We start from the raw sequence: 21,154 nt of genomic DNA on the forward strand, positions 1-21,154 counted from the left end.
AGGCAGAGGGAGAAGCAGGCTCCATACAGGGAGCCTGATGTGGGACTCGATCCCGGGTCTCCAGGATCACACCCTGGGCTGCAGGCGGCGCTAAACCGCTGCACCACCGGGGCTGCCCTTAAGTGGATTATTTGGCTTTTGGGTGTTGAGTTGAATAGATTGTGGATCCTAACCCTTTTTCAGATTTGTCATTTGCGAACACCTTCTCCCATTCTGTAGCTGCCTTTTAATTTTGTTGATTGTTTCCTTCGCTGTGCAGCTTTTCATCTGGGTGAGGTCCTAGTAGTTCATTTTTGCTGTTGTTCCCCTTGCCCCTGGCCCCGCGTCGAGTGAGCCACTGCTGTGGCTGACATCACGGAAGTGGCTGCCTGTGTTCTCTAGGATTTGACAGATTCCTGTCTCACATTTAGATCTTTCATCCATTTTGAGTTTATCTTTGTGTTTGGTGTAAGAGAATGGCCCAGTTTCATTCTCCCGCGTGGGGCTGCCCAGTTTCCCCAGCACCATTTGTTGAAGAGACTGTCTTTTTTCCAGGGGATAGTCTTTCCTGCTTTGTCAGAGACTAGCTGCCCACACAGTTGAGGGCCCATTTCTGGGTTCTGGGTTCTGTTCCGTTGATCTGTGTGTCTGTTTCTGTGCCGGGGTCACCGTCTTGATGATCACAGCTTTGTAGTTTGGCCTGAAGTCTAGAATCAGGATGTCTCCAGCTTTGCTTTTTTTTTTTTTTTTTCCAGGATTTGGGGTCTTTTGTGGTTTCATACAAATTTTAGGGGTTTTTGTTCTAGCTCTAGCTGGTGTTATTTTGATAGGGATTGCATTCAATGTGTAGATTGCTTTGGGTAATTTGGACATTTTGACAATGTTTTCTCTTCTAATCCATAAGCATGGAATATTTTTCCATTTCTTCATGTCCTCTTCGATTTCTTTCGTAAGTATGACATAGTTTTTAGAGTAAAGATCTTTTACCTCTTTGGTTAGGTTTGTTCTTAGGTATCTTATGGCTTTTGGTGCAATTTGCAAATGGGATCAAGTCTTTGTTTGTCTCTTGCTTTGTTATTGGTGTATAGAAATGCAACGGATTTCTGTTCGTTGATTTTTATATCCTGCATGTATTAATTCTGGCAAATTTTTAGTAGATTCTTTTGGGTTTTCTACATAGAGTATCACGTCATCTATAAATAGTGAAAGTTTGACTTCTTCCTTGCTGATTTGGTTGCCTTTTATTTCTTTTTGTTGTCGGAGTGCTGAGGCTAGGACTTCTAGTACTACGTTAAATAGTAACAGTGAGAGTGGGGACATCCCTGTCGTGTTCCTGACCATAGGAGAAAAGCCCTGTTTTTCCCCATTGAGGATGATAATTAGCTGTGGGTCTTTGCTATGTAGTTTTTATGATGCCGAGCTGGGTTGCCTCTGTCCCTAATTCTTGAGGGTTTTTATCAAGAATGGAGGCCGTATTTTGTCAAATGCTTTTTTCTGTATCTGTTGAGAGGATCATATGGTTCTTATCCTTTCTTTTTTAATGCAGTGCATCACATTGATTTGCAGATGTTGTACCACCCCAGTAGCCCAGGAATAAATCCCACTTGGTCATAGTGGATAATTCTTTTAATGTACTGTTGAATTTGATTTGCTAGGATTTTATTTTATTTTTATTTTTATTTTTTTAATTTTTTTTTTAAATTATAGTCACAGAGAGAGAGAGAGAGAGGCAGAGACACAGGCAGAGGGAGAAGCAGGCTCCATGCACTGGGAGCCTGACATGGGATTCGATCCCGGGTCTCCAGGATCGCGCCCTGGGCCAAAGGCAGGCACCAAACCGCTGTGCCACCCAGGGATCCCATTTGCTAGGATTTTATTGAGAATTTCTGCATCCATGTTCATCAAGGATATTGGTGCATAAGTCTTTTTAGTAGAATCTTTGTCTGGTTTTGGTACCGGGGCAATGCTGGCCTCATAGAAAGAGTTTGGGTATTTTCTTTCCATTTCTATTTGGGACAGTTTGAGAAGAACAGGTATTAAATGTCTAGCAGAATTCCACTGGGAAGCCATCTGGCCTGGATTTTTGTTTGTTGGGAGATTTATTTTTTATTATTGTTTCAGTTTCTTTGCTGGTTATGAGTCTCTAAATTCTCCATTTCTTACTATTTCGGTTTAGGTCGTTTATATGTTTCTAGGGATGCATCCGTTTCTTCCAGCTTGCTCATTTTGTTGGGATATGCTTGCTTATAATATTCTCTTATAATTTCATTTCTGCAACGTAGATTGTGATCTCTCCTCTTTCGTTCATGATTTCATTTATTCGAGGCCTTTCTCTTTTCTTTTTAATGAGTCTGGCCTGGGGTTTATCAATTTCGTTAATTCTTTCAAAGAACCAGCCCTTAGTTTCGATGATCTGTTCTCCAGTTCTATTTTATTTCAATATCGTTTGAGCTCTGATCATTATTATTTCCCTTCTTCTGCTGGCCTTAGGCTTTATTTGCTATTTATTTTCTAGCTCCTTTAGGTATAAAGTTAGGTTGTGTGTTTGAGATTGTCCTTGCTTCTTGAAAGGGGCTTGTTTTAGCGCCTGCCTTTGGCCCAGGGCGCAATCCTGGAGACCCGGGATAGAGTCCCACGTCAGGCTCCCTGCATGGAGCCTGCTTCTCCCTCTGCCTGTGTCTCTGCCTCTCTCTCTCTCTCTCTCTCTCTCTCTCTGTGTGACTATCATAAATAAATAAAAATTAAAAAAAAAAAAAAAGAAAGGGGCTTGTATTGCTGTATGTTTCCTCTTAGGGATGCCTTGCTGCATCCCAGAGGTTTTGAACCTTCAAGCTTTCATTTTTCTTTGTTTCCATGTACTTTTTAATTTCTTCTTTTATTTCTTGGTTGACCCATTCATTCTTTTGTAGGATGTTCTTTAACCTCCACGTCTTTGTGGTCTTCCCAAATTTTTTCTTGTGGTTGACTTCAAGTTTCATAGTATTGTGGTCTGAAAAATATGCCTGGTACGATCTCAGTCTTTTTGTACTTATCGAGGGCTGATGTGTGACCCAGTATGTGATCTCCTCTGGAGAATGGTCCATGTGCACTCGAGAAGGATATGTATCCTGCTGCTTTAGGATAAAATGTTATAAAATATGTGTTAAGTCCCTCTGGTCCAGTGAGTCAATCAAAGTCATTGTTTCCTTGTTGATCTTCTGCTTAGATGATCGGTCCACTGATGTGAGTTGGGTGTTAAATCTCCTACTCTTACTGTGTAGGGGCATAAATATTTACAATTGTTAGATCTTCTTGATGGATAGGCCCCTTGATGTGAGATAATGTCTTCTTTCATCTCTTGTTATAATCTGTGGTTTAAAATCTAGTTTGTCTGATAAAAGGATGGCTACCCCAGCTTTCTTTTGATGTCCATTAGCAGGATAGAAGGTTCTCCATGCCCTCACTTTGAATATGAAGGTATCTTTAGGTCTAAAATGAGTCTCTTGTGGGCAACATATAGATTAGTCTTGGTGTTTTTCAGCTCAGGCCTTGAGCTCAGGGTCATGAGTTCAGGCCCTGCATTGGGCTGCGCACTGGGCATGGAGCCTACATTTAAAAAAGGATGTCAGAGACATTTGTTAGTTTTCACAGAATCTCCCATGAAACTTTTGACTGGAATCATGTTGAATCCACATATCAGTTACAGGAAGACTGACTTTTTTTATGGTATTCAGTTTTCCTAACAGTGAACATAGAAAGAAACATTCGTTTCTTTATCTCGGTAGCCACGCATGGTTTTCATACTAGGGGGCTTGCAATCCTTCAGTAAATTAATACCTTGGCATTTGGTTTCCAAAAGGCATCTTTTTATCAGCCTTACTAAGATATAATTCACATAAAATCCACCCATTTAAAAAAAAAATCCACCTACTTAAGGTGTACAGCTCAGTGATTTTTATTTTATTTTATTTTTTTTCAGCTCAGTGATTTTTAGTACGTTCACACTGTTGTGCAGTTACCACCACTGTCTAATTCGGGGACGTTGCCATCGCCACAAGGTGATGAGCTCTCGTTCCTGATCCTGCAGCTCCCAGCCAGGCCCACGGGCCCCCTTTCTGTCTCTGGGGCTTGTTCGTTCTGGACCCTCCTGTGAGTGGTACCGACGTGGTTTGGTCTCTGTGACTGACCGGTGTCCTTTCCTTTCCCGTCACGTTGCAGCCTGTGTCAGAGCTTAGTTTCTTCCTGTTGTGGCGACACGGTCCACTGTGTGCATGGACCACATTTTGTGTATCCATTTACCGTTTGATGAGCTCTTGGGTGGTTTCTGCCTTTGGTTGTTATGCAGAAGGTGGCCACAAACATCCCTGTGCAAGTTCCTGTGTGGACAGACGTGTTCAGTGCTCGTGGGTGTTGACCCAGGAGTGGCATTGCCGGGCCACAGGGTTACGCTGTGTTTAGCATCTGCGGGAATTGCCAGACCATTTCCCAAAGTAGCTGAACCACTTTATATTCTCACCAATGATACAGGAGAATAATCTGATGTGTTTTGATATAATGGTGACGTCACATAAACTATTTTGTAGGTTTAAAGAAATTAATTTTATTATTTTTTAAATATTTTATTTATTCATGAGAGACACAGAGAGAGAGAGGCAGAGACACAGGCAGAGGGCCCGATCCTGGGTCTCCAGGATCACGCCCTGGGCCGAAGGCAGGTGCCAAACCACTGAGCCCCGCAGGGATTCCCTGTCATTGTAGTTTTGATTTGTATTTCCCTGACCCCAGTGATGTCACGCACTTTTTCATGTGTCTGTTGGCCATCGGGATGTCTCTTTAGAAGAATGTCTTATTCATGTCTTCTGGTCCGGCGCCCGGCCCGTGTGCGGCACGGTGTCGCCCCATAGCTTCCGCTCGGCGTCCTTGTCTAGTGTGGGTACCGGCGGATGCTGGCCGCCTCCCTCTCCAGAGACTGCGAAGGCAACAGCATACCATTTCTTCTTTTTCTTTAAGATTTTATTTTTAATGATCTCTATACCCAAGGTGGGGCTCGAGCTTACCAGCCTGAGATCAAGAGTCGCATGTGCTACCAACTGAGTCTGCCAGGCTCTTTTCTTCTTTAAACGTTGGCAGCACTCACTCCTCGTGCCATCTGAACTTGGGCTTTCTTGTGGAGAGAGAGTTTTGGTTACTAATTAAATATATGTAATTTTATACTTTCATGGGTCTATTGAGATTTTGTTTCTTCTTCAATTACAGAAACCCACGTCTTTTTAGGGATTGTCTGCGTCACCCCAAGTGTCTGGTTGGCAGCATGCAGTTGATATGGGCTCCCTGGGAGCCCCCCACCTTTCCCGGGAGCCCTCCACCTTCCCTGGGAGCCCCCCCACCTTTCCTGGGAGCCCTGCACCTTCCCCGGGAGCCCCCCACCTTCTCTGCTGTCTTCCTTTTCATTCCGGCCTTTACTTGCTTGTGTCTTCTCTTCTCTGTCAAGCTCAGGAGTCAACAGATGACAGCTCACGGGCCAAACCCACAGGCAGCTTTTTTTTTTTATGGTCTCTGAGCTAAAAATGGTCGTTTTTTTTTTTTTTTTAAGTATTGTAAAAACAAAATAAAAGAATAAAACACAAGAATATTGGCAGAAAGCACATGTGGCCACAAAGACGGAAATATTTAGCATCTGGCCCTTTGTGCAAGTTCGCTGGTCTCCAGTGTAGCTAAAGGTTGAATTTCCTGTGGTTTTCGAAGTATCGATCATTGTCTCCCCTGATTTGCTCTGGAGTTTTCCTTCTTTCTCTTTCTGCTCAAATCTTTATTATTTTCTTCTGTTTACCTTTGGTTTAGTTTGTTCTTTTTCGTTGTTTCCTGAGAAACCCATGGTTGGCGGCACAGGTGCGGCTGCGTCTGTGCAGCTCCGAGTCTGCCCTGACCGCGCCTTCTCCTCGCCACCGTCCAGCCCCGTCGCTCGTGTCTGCCTGAGGCTGGTGGATGTGCACGTCCCCCCCGTCGCACGTCCCCGCCTGAGGCTGGTGGGTGGTGCACGCGAGTGGGAGCAGGAGTGCCCGGCTCTCACCGCTGCCCCTTCCGCCCGTGCTGGTCCCCCTCCTGTTGCTGCGTCCCGGGCACTCCCGTCCCGGAGTCTCCTGTCGCCCGGGCCTGCCAACCCCCAGCCTGTGTCCGAGGCACAGCCTGCTTGTGTTACTAACGTGCGGCCTGACTTCGGGCCGGAGAATCGAGTTTATTGCCACCTGTCGCTGTACTTGGCTGCACGCCGGGCTGGGGCCTGAGTGTTTGCTCTGTGGGCGCCTCCGGGGGCTCGGCTGCTGCGGGTGCGGGTGCGGGCGCAGGTGCGGGCGCAGGTGCAGGTGCAGGTGTGCAGGTGCGGGCCAGGCGTGGGTGCCAGCGCGGGCACAGGCACGGGCTCGTGCTGTGGGCCTCCGATGCCGCGGCTGTCCTGCCTCAGGAGGTGGTGGGCGCTCGCCCTGGAATGTTCTGGGAGCTCGGGGTTCTGGGCATCTTTGCTGTTGGCCTTGATGGTCTCTCGGTTAACCCGTGCTCAGGCCGACCCAGAGCTAACTGCTGTAGGATCGTGGGGAAGCACACCCCATTCCTTCGGCTGCACGACAGGGGTGGTGGCGTTGGCTCCGTGTGTCCAGGGGCAGAAGGTCCCGATGAGCATCCAAGGACGAGTGTGTGACGTCTGTGAATGGAGTCATCGAAAACGGCCTGGAGTGGACACGTCGTCGTCCCACGCGTCTTCCGGGGGCCAAGCGCACGGGCCTGAGCCGGCCCCGCTCCTGCACGACGCGCATGGTGCCCCTTCCCACGCCGTGGGGCCAGTGCTCAGTGGGGAGGTTGGGACGGGGTCTGGCGCCCGGGGTGTAGGCCACGCGGGGTCCGGGCCGGTGCAGCCACGGGGAGACCAGCTGTCCTTGCTGGAAACACCGTGTGGCCGGGTGCTGGCAGCTTCCGCTCCCCACGTGGAGCCCGGCGCAGACGGCTGGAGGAGGTCGGCACCCGCGTGGACGTCTCCGTGAGGCCCCGGACACGGGAGCCACACTTCCCTTCCAGGGAGATTGGCCCGTGTCCCCGCCCCGCTGCCTTGCCCTTCCCGTTCTGCAGGGGGACCGGGCTGACCTTGGGTGTGACCTCCGTGCCCCCCGCTCTGCCGCAGCCCCCAGCTCCCCTGCGTCCCCCCCAGGGCCCCAGGCTAGCCGACCAGGCCCTGAGATCGGGACCCCAGAAGCCCCGCGCTTTACGTCAGCTCCCGTTCCCACACCTTCGTCCCCTCCCGTGCGTTTCCTTCCTGCCGGTGGGGGGGTGGGCTCCCCGCAGTCCGCAGCCCCGTCCGGCTGACCTTGCTCCACCTCAGGAATGTGGTTTCTGGCTCCCCCGGCGTTGGCATCGCGCGTGCTGCTGAGACGGTCCGGGCACCGCAGCTGGGTCGCACTGGTGACCGGCGCCGACCGTGAGGCGCAGGCGGCGTCCTGGCGTCCCACTCGCTGGCTCCCCCGGGGGCGTTTCCGGCGTCTCCGGACGACCCGCGCCCGACCCTTTGCCCCAGTGGGTGAAGGTGCCGTGTCTTGGGAGGCGTGTCCTCGGCTGAGCGCGCTGCTGGAGCCGATGGCAGAGCACGAGCCCTGGTGGGGACGGCCAGCGTCTCCCCGCCCACAGATGGCTCCTGTCACGTCTCTGCCCACTTCACTGTTGGGTTTTCTGTCTTTTTCTTTCTAATTTGTGGGATTTGCTCTTTATGAGTTTAAATTGTGTCTTTTGCTGCAGGACGATGTGATGATGCCCCAGAGGGTGAGGCTGCAACTGGACGCTGCTACCCGGCACCCGACAAGCGTGAGTCCTGCGCCCGTCCCCACCCCGTCCCCACACGGTCCCCGCGTTCCCCAGGCCGCCCCCAGTGTGTCCCGGGCCGGGGCGGGCTCGGCAGGTGACCCCGGCCCTCGGGAGAGCTGCTCCGGGGAGGCCAACGTGCACCGGGCACGATTTGCAGGGAGCGCGTGGGACCCAGCGGAGGGCGGGCTCGGCGCCGCTTCTGGAGCCGGGTTGGGCCCGGAGCACCGACTTCCCGCTGCGTCCTCGGCGGCCGCTGCCCGCACGCACCCCCGCACGCACCCCGGGTCTGCCCTCGGGCCCCGAAGGCCCAGGGTCCTGAACCGCAGCCACTTGGGCCGCTGAACGTTACATGTTTTCAGGGAAGCGTGTCCTTGAAATAAGAATAAGTCCGATCAGGTCGGGCCCTCAGCTGTGTCTTGAGAAGCGACTACTCTGCTCCTTGGTCTGGAAGCTTCCGGAAGGGGGCCGTGTGGGAGGCTCACAAGGGCCCCTCGGCCCAGGTCGTGTCCTGGGGACCTGGTGTCGGGGCCGAGGGCAGCGGCCACTAGAGCCCCCCCGACGGCGGGCAGCCCGGCCCCAGTGTCCCCGCAAGCGCCCCCATCGGCCCGGACTCGGGGGGCCGGCTCACACAGCAGCGCCCTTCCCGCCACACCACCCGAGACGCTCCGCGTGAGCCAGGCCGAGCGACACGGGAAGGCAGCCCGTGGCCAGGAGCTACGGCCCCACGGGTGGACCCAGAGGCAGAGGGTGCGGGTCGTCCCGTGAGGAGGGTGTGCAGCCCTGGGCCCGCCCCGCCCGCCGCCCACCTGCGGGGTGTCGTCCGTGCTGTGTCCTTGTTGGGGAGAGAAAAAATGAAAGTATGTCTGGGGGGACTTGGGTTTACATCTGAAAGGAGGACGGAGAGACTGGGCTTCCAGAAGCTTCCTTCCCTGGGCCCGGCAGCTGCAACGGCAGCATCGCAGACAGCACCCCGCTGGCCCCAGGGTGGCCCCGCCAGCTGTCCTTGCTCAGGACCCGGGACCCTGAGCAGCTGTGTGCCTGCGGTGGCCGGGCCCAAGGTGCTGCACTTTGCGGCGGGCGGTGAAGCGCATGACCCCGGGTCGTCAGCGCGGAGACACAGGGCTCAGGTGTGTGCTGGACGGTCCTCTGCGCGCAGGTGCGCCGGCCGCCAAGTTGAGGGGCATAAGGAAGTTGGGAAAACGCCAACTGTCGTCGTGTCTTAATTGTAATGAAAACAACATCGGCTCACACTTTTCTGTATGAAGTCGTAGGTTAGTTTGTCTTGTGGGCCCCGTGATTACATCCCCTGGGGCTCCGTCCCCGCGCTCGGGGGGCCCTGGCTCGCGCGGTGTCCCCACCCCGTCCCCGCACACACGGCCTGGCTCCTGCGTCCGTCTCACTGGCCCAGAGCAAAGGCAGCAGGTTGCCGCGTGGGCCGGGCTCGTGTCCCCGTGAGGCCTGACCTACAGACGTCTTAGCTTGCAGCTGGCGGCTGGCTGCGTCCGCTGCTGATTGTTTGGAAAGAAGGAGATGATGCTGGATGCACGCTTGTCCGCGGCCGTTTACAGGGAGGCCACATGATCTGGAGTGAAGGCCGCGGGTGACACGGTGACGCTTCCACAAGCCCCCCCCCGTTGCCGGCCGACCGCAGAAGTCCCGGGTGTCTCGTGCCGGGGCTCTGGGACGGGCGCGGGATGGGACCCTGGGGGGCTCCTGGTGGGTGCGCAGCTGGGCGTGGGAGGGCAGGGGCTGCCCCGCAGGACCAGCGGGAGCACCATACAGTCGCATGCCTCCCATCACGGCTCCTCCACCGTGGCCCTGGCAGCACTGTGGGGGGGGCGGGGTTTGGTGGTGACCTGGCCATGCCCTGTGAACACCCTTCCTGGGGGGCACCGAGTCCCCATGGGAAGGTGGGTGCTCCTGGCAGGTGCTGCCTCTTCCAGGAGAGGGGCCGAGGGGGCCTGGGGTCTCCGTCTGCACACACAGACTGTGCTCAGTGCACCCACGTCCCACCCGGGGGTAACCGCCACTGTGGGACCCTCTGCCCACAGTAGCCCAGGGCGAGGGCTCGCGGCAGGGCCAACCCACCGGGTTCTGGGTGCGTGTGTCCCAGGTGGCCGCTGTTGGGGAAGAGCACGCGTCCCTCGGCGCCCCCGCACGTGTGAGCGTCGCACCTGCCCAGTGAGCACGGCCTGCTCACGCGTGTCCGTGTCCAGCCTGGGGCCGGCGTGTGCTCAGTGTGTCTGACTCCCCGGTTTCCCAGCGCTGGGTGTGGGCGCGGTGGGAGCTGCTGTGCGACCCTGCGGTGAGCGAGCGCCCGGGGAAGCGGGCTCCCACACACAGTGGGCAGGCCTCCCGTGACCCGTGTCCTGGGCGGTTGCCCTCAGCCTTCAGGAAGGCCGTCACCCCGTGACCCCGGGGCGCCACCTGGGCTGTGGTTCTGCCCCCAGCCGCCTGCGGCGGGAGAACACGACGGCCTAAGATCCTAGTTTCCGTGGCTTCCTGCGACTCTCAGCCCCCGGGACAGTCAGCGAATGCAGGCCGCGTCCCCGTGCATCCTCCGTGCACCCCCATGCAGTCCCCGTGCGTCCCCCATGTGCCTCCGTGCATCCCCGTGCAGCCCCCATAGGTTCCCATGTGATCCCTGTGCACCCCCGTGCACCCCCATGCAGTCTCCGTGCGTCCCCCATGTGCCTCCGTGCATCCCTGTGCGGCCCCGTGCGGCTGGGGGGCAGCGGGAAGGGCCGCGTCTGTCCCCCTGACGGAGCAGGTCAGGTCACGTGCGCCCTCCGATGGCCACGGTGCAGGTTGCACGGACCCCGTGGCAGTGGCCCCCGTGGCAGTGGCCCGGCCGTGTCGCCCTTGGACCAGTCAGCCGTGGTGCCGGGTGTTGGCACGCAGCTTCACAGGGTGTACGCGGCCTGATTCTCCTCCAGTGGCCCTGGGAACTCCCGGGGACCGTCCTGCCTGGGCGACTCCGGGCCACGCAGGAGAACCCGCTGTTCCGTGACGTGTGATCTGCTGGAAAGACGATGCTGGTGGAAACTGAGGGCGGGCACATTGTTACCTGGAGGTGGACCGCGTCACCCCTTACGTGGGAAGAGACGGGACCAAGGACTCGCCGCAGGTGGGACCCGCAGCACCGCCCCCCAAGGTCACTGCCCGCAAGGGCCACGTTGGCCCCGAGGCTGAGCCCGCGCAGTGCCCTCCCCGCCTCACGTCGTCGGGGACGCCCGTTCCACCGGCGGCCTCGCAGGAAGTGGTCCGGGCGCCCGGGCGGCCCACGTGGGGCTCCGTGTGGGACTCTGTGCCCACACTCATGTCCACCGGCAACACCCGGATGAGTGACCTTGCGGGCGGTGACCTTCGGGGTGTCCTCCATGACAGCTCCAGGCCCAGGGCAGTTCCAGGGTGCTGCTCGGCCTGGCACCCTCGTGTCCCCTGCGCCCAGTGGGTGTCCCGGGCTGATCCGATGCGGCGCTGGCGGGTGCGCGTGCACAGGTGTGGGAGCCGCCGCTGACCTTCGGGCTTGTGGTTCCGCAGATCATCGGTTGTCAGGTGAGGAGGGAGCCCCCCGACTCCACGGAGCGGTACACGCGGTGGATTAACCAGCTGGCGCCGGAGCAGCTCCTCACCCAGGTACCCTGCTGGGGGGTCGGGGGCCCTGACGCCTGGGCCTGGGGGGAGGCGGTGTCGGCGGGGGCTGGGGGCCATCCCGGGGCCTGCAGGAGGGAGCCCCCCGGGAGGCACTGCCCCCACCCACGCGGAGGCCCCCACGCAGCAGGTGCGTCTGCATTGGGGTTAACTCGTCACAGTTGGGGACGATGAAGGGAGATCCCATGAACGGCCTTTTATAGGGTCCGGTGGCCGAGGAGCAGAGAAGCTGATTTGCCTTCCTGCTGCTGTAACACTGGTCGGAAGGGGCCGGCGTGTGGCCCGCGCGCCCCTCACGTGGACATCCGCAGGCTTGGGCCGTGGGGCGGGGGGCCATGCCGCTCCCTCCTGCCCCTGGCGGCTTCCCCTCAGTAGAGGACGTCCTTCCGTGTGGGGCAGGGGCGCCTCCTGAGCCCGGCCCCGCGCCGCCTCCTCCCCTGCAGCAGGTGAAGCTGCCCAAGGGCGCAGGCAGCCTCGAGGCGTCACACCTCGTGATCCGGGGCCGCGGACGGGCTGCTGCACACTCGCCTGTGGATGCGTGAGTGTGGCCACAGCCGCAGCAGCCCGCGAGGCCTACGGTCCCTGCTGCCACGCCCTGGTCCTTCCCTGTCGGGGCCCAGCCCGTGGGTTCCACGCGTCAGGGACGTGCTGCCCTTTCACGGACACTGTGTCAGGATACACACGTGTGCGCCTGTCAGGTTTCTCTTAAGATCCCAGCACACTCGGCGGAGAGTTGGAAAGTGCGCTCACGTTCCCAACTGGGGACTTAAAGTCCCTCTTCGGCATGGAAGTTCCCAGCCTCCCGTCGGCCTGCGGGTCCCCCGACCTGGGCCCCGAGGCTCCTGCGACGCGGCTAGGCGCCACCCAGTGCCGCGAGGCCTTGGAAACTGCTCAGCGCCAAGCATCAGAGCGTGGGCTGCGGGGCGGCCCGGCCTGCGTGTCTGGTGCGCGGGGGCCGCGTAAGCCGACGCCGAGGGCGCGGTGGAGATGCAGGGGGCACGTTTTCAGCCCGAGATTCGAGTCCTGATTGCTAACGAGACCTAACAAGTAAGCGTCATCGAAATAATTAAGGCAGGGCCCTCTTACATAGGTTGTCCTTTGTCACGTGCTTGGTCAGCCGAAGGAAGCCGTGTTGCTGGAGCCACTTGTCCGCCGCCGCCGGTGTGGACAGAGCACCGCCCGGGCTTGGGGCTGCCAAGGACTGCGGGGCCGGTGCCGCCGGGGTGACTGGAGACCGTGGAGCCCCCTCCCCGATTCTGACCCGCCCTCGACGCTCACAGACGTACGCGGCTGGAACACACTGGGCTGCACTATTTTTCCACGTTTTCTCATTGAAAGGGAGCGTCGTGCCGCACGTCCATGGGCCGCAGCCGCCCGTGGGGAAGTGGTTCTGAGCAGGTTCCTAAGACGCACCCGGGACAGGAAACCTCCTAACGGCTGCTTCTCCGTCAAACCCAGAAGCCGCGGAGTTTGGATTGAACATCAAAGCTGCTTCTTGTTGCCACGTGGGTGTTAAAATGTCAGGATCCTGGAACGTCTGTTATCTGCCTAGAGAGAGTCTTCCAGCAAATTAGAAATAAGGATAATAAACCACAGGAATCTGGAAGTGAGTCACACAGACTCCACTCTTCTGCATGGAGAAGCGTCCCCGGCGCTTCCTGGTGAGAGGCCGAGGCCTGCGAGCGTCGTTGGATCCTTCCTCCTTTAGCTCCGAGGCTTCTCCCCTGAATAAAACTGAGCTCGTTGTGCCAAGGCTCATCCTGGCTTCGTCGAGGGGCCGCAGCGTCTGCCGGGATCCACTGACGCCTGTGCACCTCCTGCGCCTTCCGGAGGGCGGGCTGGGTGCGCGACCCCGAGCCTCCCGGGAGCCACCTCCTCCCGATGAGGTCTAAGGAACTCGATTATCTGATTTGTAGGGGACACAGCAGAACCAGGAGGACACAAAGTCAAAAGGGAATCGGGGTGAGACCAGGAACTCCTGGGACTTGTCACCGCAGACACCTGCCAGGTGTGCCGCTCTCCCTCAGGTGCACCCAGCCCTGCCTCTGCCCCGGGCACACCTGCGTGCGCGGCCACGCAGGAATGTGGAACCGGGAGAGCTCGGAGGCCCCTGAACCCTGCCCGCCCGTCGCTGGGGAGCCACTGGCCGGTCCAGGCCTGAGTCACGGAGACGCGACCTTGTTTCGGCCGAAGCCTCCCTGGCGAGACCGGGATGGGCACACCGGCTCCCGGCCAGTCCCGTCAGCGGCGTCCTCTGCGGGTGAAGTTTCGTTGTCCGCCGCCACCGGAGTGTTCACGGTCGCCGCCGTTTTGCACATGGTGGCCGCACCGAGCAGCTGTGGCCCGAGAGACCTGAAACCTTAGTATGTGGCTCTTTGGAGAAAAGCCTGCGTCCCGGGCGCCCCTGCAGCGGCCACCGGCAGGTGGGGGGCTGAGCACCTGGAGCCCCTGAGGGCCGCGCGGGAGCAGGTGGGAGTTTTCCCTCGGGAGGCCCTGCCCCTGGACGGCTCGGGAGGGCGCTACCCGCTCCCCCGCCCGCCCTTTCAGGAAGAGCACGTTGATCCTCAGTTCCCAGCTCCACGTACCTTGCGTGGCGACGTGGCGGCCAGGACCTGCCCCAGCTGTGGGTGGTGCCAGGGCGGGGCACCCAGGTGGTCACAGAGCTCCCGGGGCAGCAAGAGGCTGGAGCAGGTGTCCCCGAGTCGCCCGCAGCCGGAGGGAGACGGGTCCACGAGGGCACGGCCTTCGCTCCACGAGGACGTGCACCTGCAGACACCCTGCCTGGCCCCCGCTGCGGTCCTCGTCTGGGGATTCGGGGACCCGCGGGTGTCGCCATCCCCGGGCTCCAGGGCGAACGTGAACCATTTGCCGGGGACTCAGGTGTGGAGTCCGGAGAGGATGGCATGTGGGCCCTCGGGAGAATCAGGGAGATGTCCTCGTCACTCACGTGCAGTCACGCGGTCAGGGCGCTGGCACCTGGAGGGCAGCCGGCATCCTCCGTGCTCAGGTGTGTGACACCTTCAGAGTCTAGAAGCCAAGAAACGGTGCGTCTCAGGTGAGGGGATCCCGGGCCTTGGATGAGGAAGGAATAGACATCGGGGGCAAGACCAAGGGCCATGGGCCGTGTGGCCTGGATTTGGGGACAACTGGCTGCTTCTGACGGGACCGAAGGAGACGCGCCTTCCTCACTCGCTTCACTCCGTCGTCACGTCGGGGAACTGTGGCCCCTGGACCCGGGGCCCCTCCCAGGCCCCGGCCCCCTGCTCGCTGCGCCCGGGGTGTGGACCAGGCGGGGTCGTCGTGAGCGTCCCAGCCCTGCTGTGCAAAACCCCAAATATTTCTTTTTCCCAGAACTAGCTTAAGGAGGGTCATTGTTCTTATTTCCTTAAAAGAAAAGCACCTCCTGATTTAGGGAAAACGGAGGGGACCTCGTTAAAGCGGCGTCTTCCCCACGCACCCGTGTTAGCTGAAAGCCCTTCCTACGAGGCTTTTAGGGCGTTAGGAGGGGGCTAGGCGGTGCCAAGGCCAAGCCCGTCCCCCAAGGGCACAACCCAGCCACGCGGGGAGCACCCGAGACGTCCCCACACGCACTCCACACCCAACTCGGACTGAGCAGGTTCGGCAGGACACCAGCTCCCGGGGCGGGACGGAGGGGTGCGGCCCCAGACCCAGGAGCCCCCGGCCACCTGCGCCCCGCAGCTGTAGGGCACACAGGCTGGGGTGAAGGGCGTCTCGGGCCCTCGGACCAACGTAAGCATGGCCAGACACCCCCGAGGCCTCTGCCTGGTGCCCGCGGGGTCGGGTGGGGGGCCGAGAAGGCAGACCAGCCTGACGCTGTAAGGAGTCCCTGGAAGGGGCACCTGCCCTCGGCCCAGGTCATGACCCCGGGTCCTGGACGGAGCCTGCCTCTCGCTCGGCCGCTCACAAAGAAGCAGAATCTTAAAAAAGAAGAAATCAAGAGAAACCTGCTGGAGTTGTGCGGAGTCTCGTGTCCCAGGAGTCCGCGGACTCGGCTGTCACCTCCAGGCCTCCCTCTGGCCTCCTACCCGCAGGGTCGTGCCCTGGGCACCGTGAACCCGTTGTCCCTGTTCGCCCCGACCTGGAACAAGGTGCCCTTTGGCCCCAGCTCCGGGTCTGCCTAGCGCGGCGTCGGTTGGGGCGCAGAGGGCGCAGCGGGAAGGCGTTGCCTCCACCCGGTGGGGCCCTCGGGGCCTCGGTGGGCTCGTGCGCTCACGGAGAGCTGTGGGCTTTTGTCGGCCGTGTGGGGCCCGTCCTTGTCCTGTGAATGCGGCCTCCGGCGACCGGTGCCGTGTCCCTCACGACCCTGTGGTCCCTGGTCGCGGCGTGGGCCCCAGGATGACGGGCTCCGTTCACAGGGTTTCTGCACTACTTTCACAAGGGCCCTTGGTGTGTGGTTTTGTGACGGGACAGGCTGTGGGGTCGGGGTGTGTTGCCCGCGGGATGACTCTGAGGGTCTGACATCCCGGGGCTTTGCCGGCGTGCGCTCCACCCGGGCGCTCCTTCCTGGCGGGCCGTGGGTTTGAGTTTTTCTGTCTAAACCATCATTTTGGCCTCGGAGAGATCCGTCGCGTCGGTTTCTTCGGTCACTTCACAGCTCGCGTCCTTCGAGGGCCCCGTCCCTCGCATCTGCGCTTTTCACGTCGGGTCCGTTTCTCTGGTCTTGATGCGAAGCTGCGTGTGTGTCTGTTCCCACGTGGACGTGACCGGCACGTGGGCAGGGCCCCCGCGGGCAGCGGGCTGCAGGCCGACCTTGCCCGTCTCTCTTGCTCCTAGGTGTTCACTTCCCACGGCCCCACTGTCGTCATGCCCACCTGGTTCTGCTCTCGCGCTTGGTTCTCCCATGTGGGCCCATTTGACGAGGGCGGGCAGGTAAGCGTGGGCCCTCGTGGTCCTGTCCTCCGGGGTTGGGGCTCCGGGGGGGGGAGGGCCGTCTGAGGAGCCTCCCGGCGCCTGTCCTGCTGGCGGGACGGGGCGCCCACCCGCGGCCTGCGACCCCGGCACAGCCCGGGATTTCCGCGTGGGACTGCCAGTGCCCGGGGCATCCCCGCCTGACTCACACGGGCCCTCTGTCCACACGGGGCCGGCTCGTCATCCGGGCCCCGTCCTGCCCGTGGCCCCACCTGGGGGGTCTGCCCCAACGTGGGGACCTGGCCTCACCCCTCTCCCTGCCCCTGCAGCCGGACTGTGAAAGCGCCTACAGTCAAGTAATAAAAGGGAATCTTCGGGTTGGCTTGTTTTCCCTTAAACTTCCCTCAAGTTTGGCTTTGGGGACGTGGGGTCTGGTCCCTGTGACGGGAGCCGGTGCCATCAGACTTCCCTGTTGACCGTGGATGCGCCCCCCGCTGCCAGCCCGAGGGCAGGGCGAGCGGACACGGCTGCCAGGGGGTCTGGGCCGCAGGCTCTTGGGGGCCCGGGGACCCCACTGCCGCCCTGGGGGCTCATCTGCGCGGGACCAGCCCCGGCCCAGCCCCCCACGCTGGCCCATGTCCCCCGCGGCCACCCACGCAGCCTCTGGGCCCAGGGCCATTCTCACATGGGCGCCCAAGGGCCCAGCCGGCGGCGTCTGCACCGGGACACAAATGGGGGCTGCTCCACAGGGTCCCCGCAGCCCTGCTGCCCGCCCTTGTGTCCCCAGGGTTGGCCCGGGCCGGGAGCATGTGTGGCACCGTGTGTGGCTGCAGCTCGTGGACGGGCGCTCGCCCCTGCTCGTGGGAGCCCGGGCACCCTGTCACGGAGGGGCGCTGCCGCCTGATTCTAGGGGTTGGGCAGCCGCTCTGCTCCTGTTCCTGCCCCTCATTCCTAAGTGGAGAGAACTTGACCTCGTGGGCCCGACCTCAGCTCCCTGGGGGCAGTAGCACAGAGGCAGGAGCGACGGGGGCGGGCCCAGGCGCCCCAGCACATCCCTCCACAGCTGCCGCACACGTGCTCTGTTGCTGCTGCTGCTGAGCCCAGCACCTTCCCCAGAACGAGCCCAGAAATGGTCGTGAGGTCCCGAGGTCCTGAGGTCCTGGGACAGAAAGGCCTGACCCGACCTAGGTCACAGCTGAGCCTCAGCGCCCGAACATCAGGCCTCGTAGCTCAGAGTGATTCTTCCTGGAGAGGCGGCACCTGCCGCAGGGAACCTCGTCCGTCCCCTCGTGGGTCAGGGACCCCCTGGGACCCCAGGACCACCCCAGGGATGGGAAGTGCTCCCTGGTCCTTGGTGCCATCCCCAGGAAATGGGGAGCTGACGACACTCGGGGGCTGTGCTCTGAGGGGACGCTGACACCCGACGGCTGGGCACGGGCTGGGGGCCTGGTCCCCGGGGATTGTCCGTGGGCCCCCGTGAGAAGGAAAGTGCCCCCAGGGTCGGGAGTGGAGGGTAGGTGACCCGAGGTGGGGGGGCAGAGGAGGTGGGGAGGTCTAGGAGGTGGGGGGGGCAGGGGAGGTCGGGGCGGGGTGCAGGGGAGCACCAGTGCCCCAGGAGCTGGGGGGTGCGGACCACACAGATGCTCCCACGGGCGGTTCCCTCTCCCACCGGGGAGGCCACCCCCCAGCAGCCAAGCTCCCCGTGTCTGTGGTCTGCCGTGGCCGAGAGTTTGCATGCTTTGTGCTGATGGGCTGGTGTCTCGAGGGCCCGGGTGCTTTGTCCCCATCCAGGGCTGGGTGAGTGGAGCTCAGGGTGTCGCCGCTCCGTCAGGGGCCGCGCAGGCGCCTCGTCCCCTCCCCTTGCCGGGTCCCCTCTCCTGAGGACGGGCAGGGCCTGCGGCCTCCGACCCGGTCCATCCGCGTTGCCCGCCGCACTGCGAGCCGCACCCACCCCCGGGATGGAAGGTTCTGGATTTCTCCCCTTAAACACCCTCCCCCCCCCGTGGCTCTTCGGACTCCTGCTCCCAGGGCCGCGTGCAGCGGCACCCTCCCTCGCTTCCCCCATGTGCCCTCCTGGTTTCCACTGCCGTGGGGAGGACACGCGCCCAGGTCCCTGGCCCTGGGCTCCTGGTCTCGGCCTGAGCATCCCGAACACCCTCCTGCCTCGGGGCCGGGTGCGCGGTCCCTCGGCCGGCGGCTCCGGGGACTTGTCTCTGTTGGGAGAACCGAACCGGCCCACGGGGTCGCTCGCCGCTGGGCAGCTCAGGGCGTGGGGTCCACCTGCGTGACTCTGGGACACGGACGCGGCGGCTGGTGCGCCCCGACCTGGGCTCAGCGTTCTCTCCGGCTTTTACGGTTCTCAGTATAGGATTTCCGTTTTTTGCTCATTTTATTGCATTTTTTTTCCATGTCTTTTATCAAGTTTTTATTCAAACGCATGCTCCCTTGAGGACCTGGTAATAGGATCCTCGCTTCTCGCGTGATTTATCTCGTCCTCCTGGGTCTTCCCTTCTACGGACTGGACTGGCTCGGGAGCAGGTCCCGAGGTCCTGGGGCGGGGAGCCGGCCCGCCCGGCAGCCGGACGTGCAGGCAGCGGGGCCGCGAGCACCGCCCTGACACCTCCGCTCACTGGCGCTAGGAGCGTCGAGGCAGCAGACCCCGTGTCTGGCTGCCACCCCGACTGGTGGCGGGGGCGGGCCCCACCCAGGGACCCAGGGACCCAGGAGAAGGCGGGCACCCCGCGGGCAGGGAGCACCGTGTCTCGGGTTGGAGGGCGATGCTGGGGGCTGTCGCCCGCCACCCGCCTGTGCGTCACCCTGGGACACCCACACGTGCGCTGGAAGCTTGCGCGAGGCCGGCCATGGCGCCCACGTCCAGGCCTGGGTCAGCGCACGCGGGGAGCGGGACTCGGCAACTTGGGCTGTGAGCGAAGTCGCCGGCGCGGCTGACGCTGCTGCTGTCCCTGCCGCTGTCCCTGCAGGGTGTGCCCGAGGACCTGCTGCTCTTCTACAACCACCTGCGAAAGGGCGGCGGGGTCGTGCGTGTGGACCAGAGCCTCGTCCTCTACCGCTACCACCCGGACGCTGCCACGCACTCCGTCCTCGAGTACGTAGCCCCAGGGCTCCAGACACGTGCGGGGGCGGCGAGGCGCAGGGCCCGGGACCCGGGGTTGGTGGGGCAGGTCCCACCTCGGGGCAGGACGTCTGGGAGCGTCACGGGGCCGGTGGCCTTCGTGGGAGGAGGCGTCTCGGGGCCTGTGGACAGGGGTCTCCGGGGTGACCTCGCCTCCCGCGCCCCTCTGGGTTCGTGGCCTGCCCGCTGCCTCTGCTCCTCTCCACCTGCGCGCCCCGTGTCCCCGCAGCCCACCTGCCCCGGGCGCCGCTGGCTGACGTGGGAGCCGCAGGAAGGGCTGGTTGACGGTCACCGGTGCAGCCGCGCGTCCCGTGCTGCGCTGAGCGCGGAGGGCCCTGAAGCCACAGCCCCACGCAGGGGCTCCCGCGTCGGAGGCGGCGCTCGCTGGGCCTCCCTGGAGGGTGGGCTCCTGGGGGCGGCCCGTGCGCCGGGGGCAGGGATCTGTGCCGCGCGTGGGGCCCGACTGACAGGAGGCCCGTGGACGTCTGCGTGGGTCTTGTCGAGTGTTGAAGTTCAACTTCGTTCCCAGCTTCCAGCGCAGGAACTTGGTTTTGGGTTTTTCCGCTGAATCTGAACTTTTCCATGACAGCTTGAGTGCAGCATCGTGGTTTGGGGCTGGACTCGGGGTGGTTTGCGCCGTGGGGTCAGGGTCATGTCCAGGAGGCGGCCACGGCCGCGTGCGTGTATCTCACGGGTGTCTGGGCACGACCAGAACTGCACGGACGGGGACAGACGGACACCACATGGGAGGGTCCCAGGGGGAGGCCTGGAGCCGCCTGCCACCCGGGACCGCGCGTGTAGTCCACTCGCCTGTGGGATGCGTCCTGGTGCGAGACGAACCAACTCCAGGTACGTTTCCAAGGACTGGAATCCTCCACGGTGTGTTTTCTAACCACGTGGGATTAAAACAGAAATCATTAACACGTCGCAAAAATGCAAAATATTTGGAAAATAAGCAATCCGGGGAAAAAAATCACAAAGGAAATCAGGAAAAAAATGTATTTTAATGAAATTGTCAAAATTAGTGGAATTCACTGAAGCCCCCAGTCGACACACTTGAACAACTGGGAAACACAGAACCACGTATGATGGCATCAAAAATAAAACACGGGGGTGTGTGTGTCCTCTGCAAAGTACAAGAAATTCAAGGAAACCCGTCACGGGGATGGAGGGACGCCACCGTCCTGGGCCGAGGCCTCGGCGACCTGAGATCGCTCTCCCCAAAGCGCTGGGCGTTGGTCTCGGTACACGACCCACCGGCATTTTTGCGGAAACTACCGGATTCTAAGATTCACATGGAAAATTAGAGGAGCCAGGATGGACCCAAGAACCTTGACAGGAGCAAAAGGCCAGGTGTGGCCACGAGCCCGGCGACCGGGAGGCCAGGGACACGCGGGACGTGGTGCGGGAGGCAGATTTTTAACAAAGTTGGTGAAGGCCGCCGATGGAAGGAGGAGCCTGGGGGCGGCTGGGGGCGACGCTCCTACGGGGACCCCGTGACCTCACAGCCCCACTCGAGCGCGGGACACCCCTGACCGTTGGTGAACGGAGGCGGCGGCTTCACCAGGACCCGAAGCCTCGACTCAGAAACGCCGGGAGGCCCGGGAGGCACACGCGGACAAGGGGGGTGCTGGCGGCCGCGTGAACGGGAACCGTGGGCCGCACACGCCGGGCAGGCGCCCAGGACCCAGGATG

General features: G+C 60.8%; 1 protein-coding gene and 1 long non-coding RNA gene across 16 annotated transcripts in view; one reads left to right on the forward strand and one right to left on the reverse strand.

Moving 5' to 3' along the window:
- B3GNTL1 (UDP-GlcNAc:betaGal beta-1,3-N-acetylglucosaminyltransferase like 1) overlaps positions 1 to 21,154 on the forward strand; it is a 50,139-nt gene that overhangs the window by 22,668 nt on the left and 6,317 nt on the right. For 10 of the 15 annotated variants that reach the window (XM_035721396.2, XM_035721397.2, XM_025468450.3 and 7 more), the window contains 4 exons: positions 7,738 to 7,803; positions 11,347 to 11,442; positions 16,252 to 16,347; positions 19,308 to 19,432. In XM_035721396.2, coding sequence (XP_035577289.2) covers positions 7,738 to 7,803; positions 11,347 to 11,442; positions 16,252 to 16,347; positions 19,308 to 19,432 — 383 coding nt within the window. Of the gene's footprint in view, positions 1 to 7,737; positions 7,804 to 10,870; positions 10,931 to 11,346; positions 11,443 to 16,251; positions 16,348 to 19,307; positions 19,433 to 21,154 lie in introns of those variants that run through there. The other 5 variants (XM_049113796.1, XM_049113799.1, XM_049113806.1 and 2 more) reach the window with 3 other exon arrangements.
- LOC125755692 (uncharacterized) lies at positions 4,557 to 7,743 on the reverse strand. The gene is made up of 2 exons (XR_007412744.1): positions 5,386 to 7,743; positions 4,557 to 5,122 (listed from the first exon to the last, which is right to left on the reverse strand). It is a non-coding gene; the product is annotated as an uncharacterized LOC125755692 (long non-coding RNA).

The sequence above is a fragment of the Canis lupus genome, chromosome 9 (assembly GCF_003254725.2).
Source record: "Canis lupus dingo isolate Sandy chromosome 9, ASM325472v2, whole genome shotgun sequence".
Classification (NCBI taxonomy): domain Eukaryota; kingdom Metazoa; phylum Chordata; class Mammalia; order Carnivora; family Canidae; genus Canis; species Canis lupus.